A 12755-nucleotide genomic window follows, 5' to 3' on the forward strand; every position below is an offset into this window, starting at 1 on the left:
AATCTCATTTTTATGTTTTAATCTCAGTGGGCCATTCTTGTACAAATCTAGATAAAGCAGGTGAAATTAGCTGACACACGATACCTGTGGGAGTTAGAAAGATGGCACGTTTACTCAGTCTCACACCTTCTGTTTGCTTTGCAGAGTAGAAACTGCTCAGTAACTTAAAACCACCTTGGTTAAAAAGGCTGTCTGAATTCTATTGATTGGTTAAAGAAATCATCTGATCTACAGGCTTGCATTGTTATTAGGTTCCTTTTTACCGAAAGTTTCAGCTTAAATGTTATCTTAAGGAAAGTGTAATGTGTGTGCCATGCTCAAATAAGTACCTAGCACAGTTTCTAAAATAAAGTCAGCAGTAGTTATAGCAACTGCTTTGCAAACACATGGTATGAGTAAGTTCTGATGAAACTTCACTTATTCATTGCTGCTGTTGAGTGTATTTTTGTAATGAGTAACCAAGTAACTGGATTACGGAGTGAAGCAACTTCCTAAATTTACATGTGGTCTTTCTTCCTTTAATTATCATCATTAAGTAAATTAATTGGTGTGGGCTACTTAGGAAAAGCAGTCAAGAAGTGTGTGAACTCCTTCGATACTGCTTAAAAAGCATCCCAGGATGCACCTTGTAGAGATGTTTAAGTGAACAGTGTGGCGATGTCTGGTTAAACATTTGCCAATACATGATTCTCATGTTGATATGTTTTACATCATAGTTTTTTTGTGACATAGTTATTCTATTTTTTAATAGAAAGTATAACAGGAGATATTTTGAATGTGTAATATTTGATAGCCTGATCATAAAATGAGTCAAGAAAGGGATGTCAAAAAATCTTGTATGACTGAAGGTTTATCTGTTGCATTGGAAATGGAGGGTTCAATTTGGAGTCATGTATTGTGGGATACAATATTTCACACAGTGTGCTGTGTTGTATTGGGTATAGCGAAGCTGAAGTTGCATCTGTAATTTTTTGTTAATTTTTTTTATAAAACCAGTAAAAGGCACAGAAACTCACTGCAGGACTTTTGTAAAATTGTACATCAGCAGTTCACTATAACCTGGACGTTTGTCTGAAATTTGACACAATTGTGGGCAGCAACCTAAAGTCAGGTGATAATCTAAAGTCAACCTAAAGTCTAGTAATAATCGTTAAAATTACAGAATATATTTTGAGGCAAAGGTCTTGCTAAGGGTTTTCGGTTTCATTCAAAGTAATTAAGTCAACAGTTTTTTTTTTTTTTTTTTAATAACTGAAGTAGGGATGTGCCATATCATACCATCCACGATAATACCGGTATACATTTTTACATGATAAAAAAACTGTCATATCGCGATATCAGTGATATAGCGACGCAGTAACATATGGCCCATTTACATTTCCTAGTGCGCACAACAACAACACCCCAAACCCAATAGGTGTGTTCGACTTGAAGCAGCGCTGCGCAGACTGATCGGTGTATGACATCAAAGTATCACGAGAGTGGTTCTAGAGCATATTCGAGTGAACACTCTTACTGTCACAAGGTGCCTCCATGCAAAGTCATTGCCTGATAAGGCAGCTAGTCAGCTGCCTACGCTTTCAGACGCAGACACTTTAAATTAGGTAGTCTGTCATCAATGACAGTATCTCATTGGAAAAGGATGAAAAACGCCCTTCATTTTTTTTGAAATAATAAATGCTGCTGCCTGCCAGCTGCAATCACCAATAAAAGGTTCCATATTTTTTTCTATATCATCATAAATATAATTATCACAAATATTCTTGAAATATTTTGATATAATTTAGAGGCTGTGTGCCCCCCCCCCCCCCCCCCCCCCCCCCCCCAACCTGAAGGATATGTGATATACGGTATTTGGGGTTGTTAAGGCTAAAGAAACACAAATTGATTTGATGATAAATAGCTGGCCGACTTTTACATTTGTTATAGTTAATGTATATAGTTAATGCTAAAAATTAAAAAAATAGTCATTTACCCTTATGTTGTTCCAAGCCCATAAGACTGAAGACCCATAGGTTAATTTTCAAAACCCAAATTGATATATTTAATGAAACCTGAGAAGTAACCAAAACTTAAAAGTTCATAAAGGCATTGAAAAATTAAGCCATATGAATCAAGCAGTTTAATCCTAGTCCTGTGATTGGATACAGTCTCTTTCTATGTTAAACAAATGATGTCAACAAAAATGAGTGTCGTGTCATTGATCCATAGCTCTAACTAAAGCCATTAACTAAAATTCTAAGCTCATAATACATGAACCACTTGTTTTGTTGTTTGAACACTGTATATGATTACCCGGATTATTGTTTTACAGTTGTTCTAGTCACTAAACAGTTGAGCAGTTCTGTTCTGGAAAACAAATTAATTGAGTTAATGTATAGCTTTACTCATGACAGTTGATGTTCCAAAGAAGCACATGAGATTACATGGCTTTGAGCAGGTGACTGGCTCTAATGATGTTGGTGGTATGGAGTTCAATTTTCCATTCTCTAACAGTGTTCCACATCTTTATTTACCTCTCTAGTTACCCGTTTATGTAATTGGCAGTTGCTCAAGTTTGTGCTGTCAGAACCCTTATGCAATTCTGTCTAGTAAAACTATAAATTCAAACCTAAAAATCTTTTATTTGATGTTATCGTTTGCAGTGGCAACTGAAACCTCTTTGGTTTGGTTTGTTCTTTGTTGATTATCATTCTTGGGTTTTGACGACAGTGTTGCAATAGATTGTTTGCTTGTTTAAATGGATTACTCATTTAAAGTTTTAGAAATAATATCTGAAAACCCTAAAAACTCCTCCCACAGACCTAGACTTAAGTTTGTCCTTGTTTTTCTCAGAGGTTTGCATAGCACTTAATGTAACATGCATGGCATCTGCAGACGCCTTATGTGACATGACTATAGAAAAACAGACTAAATCAGTCTTATGCACTTTATTAAGCCATTAGTCAATGATTACAACAGCTGTTTGACGTTAAATGTCACTTTTTTTGTGTGTGTGTCTGGAGGAAAGGCTATGTATATGTGTCATCCAAAAATTAATATGCATTAAATTAGAAAAAAACACCTTGAATACTTGCCTTTTTATGTCATTAATCTTATAGTAAATATATGTATTGTTTTGCAATCTATTACATTTATTTACTATATAATTTTTTGACAATAAAAAGTGCCTGTCCTTTCATCTCATGTTTATTGCATGAGATTGCATTTTGCATTTGCATTGCATTTATTACTTTTTAGAATTTTTATTATTATCTGGCATGTAGCCAGATAATAATAAAAATTCTAAAAAGTAATAAAAATAACAATCTAGAAAATTTTCTAGAAATCTAGAAAAAAAGGTTTATAAGAAAGTTATGCTTTGCAACTGTTATAATGCAGTATAAAGTTACAATCTGTATTATTATTAATTTGCAATCAATTTAATATGTTGGCTAACAAACCTGTGAATTTTTTTTTTTTTTTTTTTTTTTTTTACATACGATAGCTATTATTTGTGCAAAGTGCATTAAAATTTAAACAATATGACATCCTAAATTATAAAACGTTTCAGAACTGAGCAGTTTAATTTCATTCCCCAACAGTAAATTGTCTGCACTAGAGCTGTGCAATTAATCGAAATACAGATTTGATTTTGATTTTGGCTTCCAACAATTATGAAAATAAAATAATATTTCCAGTGGTGTTCTTTCGCTCCTCCATAAAAGCCCAAACTTCACATACAAATCAGTAACGTGACTTACGCCAAATGGGACATGCTTGATTTATTAAAGTTCATCAGATTTATTTGTTTTGTTTTTAAAAGTGTGAAAGAGAACTTGCACTGTTCTTTGGGAGGGTTTCTGTGCATGCACTCCAACAAGAAACCGGACATGGACATGTAAATTATATTTTTAAATTAATTAAACAGTCAGATATGCACAAAAATGTCAAAATACAGCGCTTGGTGATTATTCACATAAACATATCTAAAGTTGTTTGATCTCATATGACCCAGTGTAAGCGTATACCTGCAATAATGTAGTTTGTGCATAACTTTGTGGCGCTGTTGTGCAAGACTGTAATTCAGCACTTCCCATATGCAATCCAATAGAATACATGCTTATGAGCTGTGCAAACAAAACCAGAAGAGTGTTGGAATGTTTTACAAAACCATAAACAAAAATGCTGTCACGTGTAAAGGCCCTGATATACTCATAGAGGTAAAAAGAAGTTTTGATATAAGCAAGCAGCAGTTTACAGTTACCAAACATCCCCCGACACTACTGAGAGTGGAATTTAGATGATTGTGTAAATGTATACTGCATGCTTTGTAAATTTTTAAAAAAAAAAAAAAAAAAGCACACAATAAAAAATGACAATGTGGGAAAACAGCAGTTAAGAAAGCATCAGTTCATAGGGATGTGGATGTTTGCATGAGCTCTACACTCCAGGAAAGACACATCATGTCACGTTTATTTATATAACACTTATCTGATTGTTTTTTATTTTTTTATGTTATATCTCACTGTTATATATCACTGAGAAAATGCAGCTGGATAAAACAAAAACTGTGTCTGTATTAATTTCAGGCTGCAAAGCAACAAAATTTAATTATTATAAAGGAAGGTGATTCCTTTCTAAACCCACTGAAAATGAATATGTATAGAACATGTATAACTGAATATTTTAATAAATTGGAAAAGTTGAATAATAAGCCTAGTCATTCATATATATATATATATATGTGTGTGTGTGTGTGTGTGTGTGTATATATATATATATATATATAATTATAATAATTAGTAGATTAATTGTTCTAATAATCATTAGATTATTAGATTATCAAAATAATCCCCTAACAGCCCTAATAAATAACCTTTGAAAAAAAGATGAGGGTGAGTGTTTATTTGAGAGGAGAAACGAGTGCTTCAGTGTGTAGTCAAAGTTCCCATTCATGGGAAATTCAGTGACCGTGAGACACAATACAAAGCAGACCGCTTAATCCAATTTTATGGGCTGACATACCCCTCATTTGCCACAAATCCAAATGTTTCCATATTCACAATATTTATGTGTTAAACTGTTATTTCTTTTGTAAACAAAGCTTTGTACTCTATTCATGTCCCAATATCCACATAAAATAGCAACCTTCACCTTCTCATTTTTTTTAACCACCACCAGTGGTGGTGTGTGGTTGGCACGTGCATGGCCCAGCCCTGGTATTTTAGTATTATCTTGTTCTTTCCAGCAATGCTTTTTGCTTTAACCTTCTTAAAAGTTATCAGTATAGCATACATCAAATGTTTTACGTTTACCATATACATTAATATAAATATCAATTAATATCGAAACCCTCCAAGGCCATTTTTAGTACAGTCGGTAGTAGTAAAAACAAGATAATATATGAAAAAAAAAAAAAAGGATTACTCCAGTCCAATAGAGTTTAACACGAATATGCTTGATATGCTATGACCAATCAGAATGATATATTCTGAATAGCTGATTAATAAAAGTGGTGACAAAGCAGCTGTGGTAAAATAGTGCCATTGTTTTGTTTCAATGCATTGATGTTGCTCAGTTAATCAGTAATGATTTCATACTCGTTTGCTTTTGAGGTTGAGAAATTTCACAGGAAACCACAGTTACACGCTGATATAATTTTTTGCATGTGAGCCATTTTCATTTATTTTTATTGACATAATCAAAAAAATAATAATAATTTGCGTTGCATAATCATTTCAGATAACTGAAAGTTTTGCACTTCTCTTTACACCTACTCTTCTAATATATACTTCTGTTTCTTGCAAAATGGGGAGGGTTTCTCATATCTAAAGCAATTTGTGTGTTATATAGCTTGCAGTCAGCAACACATTGTGGCAGGAAGGAAGGCCCTTGCAAGTGTGTGGCATTTTTGAAATAAGGATCCCTCCCATTATTTCTTGTGCACATTTGCAATTTGATGTATGATTTTCCTGGAAACAAGATCACAAGTTTTGTGAATACGAATATACAACCATTTGCAGAGACTACTGAACTGTTTGCATGTGTTTTGTCCACATTTGTTTATTAATGTATTTACAGACAAATCTACCAACCCTAAACAGCATGTAAAAACAAAATGAACTGTCACTTTACATGTCTGTTGAACGGTGTCTGCCTGTCTATGTAAATTGTAAATTGTTCTCATCCAAAATGAACTGTAGAGTGGACAGTTTGCAATTTATAGTCACAATTAAAAGGAAGTAGTGACAGATTTTTTCCTCTGTATTTTGACGCACATCCAAGTGGATTATCTAAAAAGAAAAATGTTGGGTGGGGACTTTTATTCTATTTGTTGTTGAATGGGAATTGAGATGTGGTCGTGGCACTCAAAAGTTGAAGCAGATGAATGTGTGCTTGCAGGAAGGTGTGGGGTTTAAGCAGAGTAAATGATTGGAGAAACTCTGCTTATGTCACCAGAGAGAAGTCTGTTGTTTCACCAGAGGTTCCAGTTATGACATTTTGATTAAACATACGATTAAAAAATTGATTTGTAAAAAATGTAATGTGTACAAGGATGAATTGTTTACAGTAAGATTTATAACATACATTCAGAAAAATTTCTAAATTTCTAAATTTCCTTTTCATGCCGACAGTTTTTTTTTTTTGTGTGTATGTGTGCATCACTGTTAACATTTCTCATACTTAAAGGGTTAGTTCATCCAATAATTAAAATTAGGCCATAAATTACTCGCTCTCAAGTCATCCTAGGTGTATATGACTTTCTTCTTTCAGATGAATCCAGTCGGAGTTGTATTAAAAATTGTCTTTGATCTTTTAAGCTGTTTAATGGCACTCAGCGGGTGTTGCAGTGCTTTAGTCCAAAAGAAGTGAAATAAAAAGCGACCATCCATTAAAAAAAAAGTGTCTCACATGGCTACAGGGGGTGAACAAAGGCCTCCTGTAGCGAATCAATGCGTTTTTGTTAGAAAAATATCCATATTCAAAACGTAATAATCACTTTAATCTAGCTTGCGCCAACAGTTGTACACGGAAGCAGCTCCGGGAGGATGATGTATGAGGTCGGTTTTGCGCATGCGCCGGTGAGTCTCGTGAAAACCAGTGTTTGTTAACAGGAGCAAAGGAAGCAAATTTTCCTTACTTTATCAAAGGAAAACCAGTCTCCTCTTGGCTTATATCGAAATCATCTGACTTTCCTCTTTACAAATCCTCGTTTTGTACTTCTAATTAGTGACCGTTGTTTTGTTTTAATCTCTCTCCTGCGCTTCCGCGTTCGTCACTTCTGAGCTGCGCATGCACAAAGCCGACCTCATGTGTAATTTTCCCTGAACTGCTTCCGTTTACAACAGTGAGTGCAAGCTAGATTAAATTATTACGTTTTAAATATGGTTATTTTTCTTAGAAAAACACATCGATTCGCTACAGGAGGACGTTGTTCACCCCCTGGAGCCGTGTGAGACACTTTTTATATTTTTATTTTATTTTTTAATGGATGGGTGCTTTTTATTTCATTTCTTTCTGGGGGAAGTTGTGGCCAAATGGTTAGAGAATTGGACTCGTAACCCAAAGGTTGCGGGTTCGAGTCTCAGTACCGGCTGGGATTGTAGGTAGGGGGAGTGAATTTACAGCGCTCTCTCCCACCTTCAATAACCACGACTGAGGTGCCCTTGAGCAAGGCACCGAACCCCTAACAAAGACAATGTCAAAACTAGCCCCGTTCATACGGTTCTGATAGAACAACTAAAAACGCTGCATTGTTCATGCCAGGCCAGTAGTTGGCAATGTCGCTTTGTAAAGAAACACTACGTGCCTGCGCACATACCTGTAAGACTGAACACACCATTTTCACATTCAGGTTTTTGTAGTTTACGCCGATAATAACAAATTCGTTTTCAAATACTTGCAATTTGAAATCCGTTTTTACTTTAAATAAAAAGTTTTGTTTAGTTGAAAACGGTGTTGTGTAAACACCACCTTAAAGAGGTAAATCACCACTGGCGATATGAGGTTCTATGTGAAATTGTATTTATTTATTTATTTATTTATTTATTTATCTATCTATCTATCTATCTTAAGTCGGTGCTACACAACTGTGGTGAACAAAAAAATAAATAAATAAAAAATTCAACCATAATGTGCTGGGCTCAATCAGAATATCAGTGTGCGAGGCTAAAAAATGCAAAAGTTGTCACAAAAGATCCGGAGCTGTCAAAAGTCATAAAAAGAATCATCTGGGGGACTTTAAACATTGTTCATTTACTCATTATACTGACACAGTAAAAATACAAAGTTGGTTGAAAATCAGTGTAATTTGTGTTATTTTTAAAACTAATGGAAAAGCTTGAAGACCTGTCCCTGTATATAGAGACTTAGGGTAGGCTTTTTTGACTCACCCTAAACACCCTGGCAACCGTTTAGCAACACGCCCTAGAGTTTTGCTTGGGCAAGCATTAGATAGACTTTTAGTAAAGTTTTCCATAGGCTCAAAACGATTTTCATGTAGGGGTAACCAATGAGCTCATGGCAGACATCCTCACTAATGCAAGCCAGAGAGATAGTTCCCTTCCCCCTACTGCTGTAATGTAAACAGCCCTGCCACACCCGTGGAAACACTCGAGAGCTCCTGGAATTCTTGCAGTCAGACGATGCATTTGGTCTTGATCAGTGCGTTTCTGCTCCAGCTCACAGCCGTTCAGAGAACTAAATGTGCTTCTGTCTGCAAATACACAAAGATTCAATATAGCAGGAGGTTCTAGCGGTTCACGTTTGCTGTGTTGACTGGATGGCTCTGATGTTCTGTAGTTAGGAAAAGTTTCTTTTTAAGGAGATGGTAAATTATGCTGAACTCTGGAGGAAAGTGAAATTCGTGAGTACATTTACATGTGCTTTTTAACTCTTACCTGTCTCATAACGTTAGTTTTCTGCACGTTGTTGCACTCTTTTAACTATGAATCTTGAGTTGTTTCATGCGTTTGCTGTTGTGTACATGTAAAAACGAAACACATTTGATTGAATTCATTTTTCATCTTAAAGACATTTAAAGGTCTAAAGGATTAGCCTATTCTTAAATGCTTGAGAAGCTTATATAAATTTTGTTATTTCATAATTGTAATGATTTTACTGTTATTGTATTAACTCTATTTCATCTAGTTAACAAGGCAACATTTCACATTTTCATTTAGTTTAACTTTGCGTACTAACATTGCAACTTTGTTGTTTCTGTCATTTCTATTAGTTTTTGTTCTTAAAAATCTATATTGTTTTTATTAATTACAGTTTTAAAACTAAGACTGTAATTTGTAAAAACAATATAGATTTTTAAGAAGAACAAAAACTAATAGAAATGACAGAAACCACAAAGTTGCAACAACTTAAAATCACATTTAAGCAAAACATTAAAGCAGAATGTATATTATAATAGTAGGCCTATTTATAGTATCTCTATAATAGTATCTAAACAATACTAAAATAACACTGGTGGAAATTATTGGAAATAAATGCGCTTTTGTCTTTTCTGTTACAGGACAGACATCTATGAAGAGGCTGTAGATGCATGTCATATTTGGATTAAACACCTGGAAATTGTGAGCTGTTTCTCTGCAGAGGCATTCACATGTCATGAGCATGGTCGGAGAAAGACTTTGTGCTTCATAGCAGTGTGTGCCTATGTCAGATTCTCCATTACGTTTCTACAAGCTCAAGGGCTGATATGAATAAAGCAGCGTCGTGGTCAGAGGAGGAAGTCTCGCTCTGGCTGACTGATCAGGGCCTGCAGGAATACTCAGAACCATTAAGAAACTACGACGGACCGGCTTTGTTAAGTCTTACAACGGATGACTTCAAGAGGTCACCCCTCTCCAGGGTCACATCAGATGGTGGTCATCTGCTCCTGGAAAAGATTGAGATTCTTAAGATCGAGCATCATATCGACGTCCACAAGAATGGACATGCCAACGGGCACATGGTGTTGAATCATAACGGGAATTCTGGGAGTGCCGGAAAGGCTCACCAGAATGGCATGGTGAATGGCTTCCACAAGGAACTGGTGCAGATTCCCATACCAGAGCCAGCTTCTCCACAGTTTCCTCCTGAATGGGGAAAGACTGCCGTGGCTCTTGTCTATGCCTTATGCTGCTTCGTCTTGACCACCGTCATCATTTCTGTGGTCCATGAACGTGTGCCTCCTAAGGAGGCATCTCCACCGCTCCCTGACAAGTTCTTTGACTTTTTTGACCGCGTGGAGTGGGCTTTCACTATATGCGAGATCAACGGAATGATTCTGATGGTCTTGTGGATTATACAGTTGAGTCTCTTAAAACACAAGTGAGTTTTCTAAGTAGTGCACACTGTGTATGTGAATCATTCATGAATGCTGTTTGTAGGTGATTCTCATAAAATGTCCCAGGCATATTTACCCCATATTCAAAAGAAATAAATAATAGATATTTTGCTTAGTGAGGAGAATTTTTATACTTTGAAATAATTTTCATGACAATTAAGCATTTTATCTTAATTTAACAATAAAGTAATGAGAATAATATTTTATTGCATTACAGTAATAAGTTGTGCTTAATTGTCACAAAATATTATTTAAATAATATATTGTTCATGAAAATCAACAGTAATCAGAAGAAAATAATTTCTTTTTTTTGCATGATAGTAATGAGACATTAAGACAATTACAGTAATGCAAAAAATGTAAATTATATTTTCTTCTGATTACTGTTATATGAATAATATATTAAAATAATATTTTTGTGGCAATTAAACAATTTTGTAATGCAAAAAGTTATATTTTCATATGCAAACTGTTTTATGAATTACATATTATTCAAATAATATAATTATTGTGATTGTTTTTACTAAAATTATTATTAATCCAAGAAAATATTATTCTCATTTCTGTAATTTAAAAAATAAATATTTTGATTTCTTGTTTTCTATATAAAAGTTTAAATAATATTTTCATAATTAAGTACAAATTTCACTTAAATGATCATTACTGCAATGAAATAAAAATATATATTTGTTAATGTAATGCAAAAACATTAATTATTTTACATTATATTTAATTACTTTTATTAAAAAAATATTTTAATATTTTTGTCAATTAAGCACAATTTTAATCATTACCGTATTGCGGTAAAATATGATTCTCATTACTGTAATGCAGTAAAAGTTATTAGAATGATATTTTGTTCTCATAGCTGTAATATGAATAAAATATTATTTAAATGACACTTGAACATAATTGTTCTTCATATTGTCATTACCATAATGCAAAATCATTAGTCTTTAATGTAAAAAAAAAAAAAAAAAAAACAACAACAAAAAAAACAAGAAATGCTGTATTTCTCTATATAATCATCATTGAGAATCATCATGTAAAATGTCTGGGTGTCACATTATGGTAATGAGAATTTAAGAGGAAAATGTGCTTTATTGTCGTGACTGTACTTTCACGATTCAAAACCTTAATGAATAGACCAAGTCTAATTTCTTGTGACAAAATGTGACTTGCTTGGACATGTGAGACGCACTCTAGTAGTACTGTGTTTAAAATATTAAACCACCACATCTGCCTTCCACAGATCAATTGTTGGCCGACGGTTCTTCTTCATAGTTGGCACGCTCTACCTCTACAGGTGCATCACCATGTACATTACTACTCTGCCAGTTCCTGGCATGCACTTCAAATGCTCTCCTAAGGTAAATGCAACATAATCTCACTCTCCTTTCCCATTCTCATATTACTTGTTTACTTTTTAACATTGTTGAACCTTATAATCAGCGCAACTAGCATTGTTCAGCAGGCAGGCTTGTTGGCCAGTTAAATATTCTAGGTACAGTGTAATGGAATGGAAGAGGATAGTAACTCCCTTTAAATCTTTAAAAATAATGAAAAAGTATCATACAGACATTATGCATGATGTATTGCATATTTTCTATGAATTTTAATCCCAGAAGCTTTATTCACGGTTTTATTCTGTCTCATAGGATAGGTGAGGTGACCATATATGTTTTGAACAGTTGATGTAAAGTACAGTTTTTGTGACCGTTTTATAAATGTTCTCGGAGCAGAGGTCACAAAGGGACATATTTCAGGTTGCATGGAGAAGCCGTTCATGGAAAATGTGAAGTGTGCTATTTTCAACTGTTTTCCCCGTCCATACTGTATGCTCTGGCAAACCACTTATATTGAGGATTGGGATAGTGTCGGAAAGAAGTTGACAGGACCTTTTTGTACTTCATTTTTATTCACATTACTTTTATGGGATTCATATAGAAATGTAGGTTTTTACAAAAAACCTAAGCATGGAGATGTTTTTTTTTTTTTTTTCTAATTACTATTGTATGAATAACATGTTACTTAAACTATATTTTATGACAATTAAGCACAATTTCACGAAAATGATAATTAATCCAACAAAATATTATTCTCATGTAATGCAAAGAATTAAAATATTTTCTTATGTTTACTGATTTTATGAATAAAATGTTATTTAAATAATATTTTAATGTCAATTAAGCACAGTTTTCATTAAATGATCATTACCGTCATGCAAGGCAATATTATTCTCATTACTGTAAGAAATGAGAAAATTATTGGAATGATGCTTTGTTCTCTTTGCTTTAATATGAATAAAATATTATTGAAATAAGTTATAAGTTGTGTACCAAATTTCTTTTTATGGTTGTGATGTTAGCGAGTCTGCAAATCTGCAAATTTCATGGTTTAAGACAGACCCCCCCCCCCCCCCAAATTTTATACC

At 34.0% G+C, this 12755-nt stretch overlaps 1 protein-coding gene across 2 annotated transcripts in view; it reads left to right on the plus strand.

Annotated features, from left to right (window-relative positions):
- The window catches only part of sgms1b (sphingomyelin synthase 1b), a 28958-nt gene that overhangs the window by 11670 nt on the left and 4533 nt on the right, over positions 1 to 12755 (plus strand). The window contains exons 1-3 of one of the 2 annotated variants that reach the window (XM_042767065.1): positions 8361 to 8848; positions 9506 to 10305; positions 11574 to 11691. In XM_042767065.1, the coding sequence (XP_042622999.1) occupies positions 9692 to 10305; positions 11574 to 11691 (732 nt within the window). In that variant the 5' untranslated portion in view covers positions 8361 to 8848; positions 9506 to 9691. Of the gene's footprint in view, positions 1 to 8360; positions 8849 to 9505; positions 10306 to 11573; positions 11692 to 12755 lie in introns of those variants that run through there. The other variant, XM_042767064.1, reaches the window with a different exon arrangement.

The sequence above is a fragment of the Cyprinus carpio genome, chromosome A12, assembly GCF_018340385.1.
Source record: "Cyprinus carpio isolate SPL01 chromosome A12, ASM1834038v1, whole genome shotgun sequence".
NCBI lineage: Eukaryota > Metazoa > Chordata > Actinopteri > Cypriniformes > Cyprinidae > Cyprinus > Cyprinus carpio.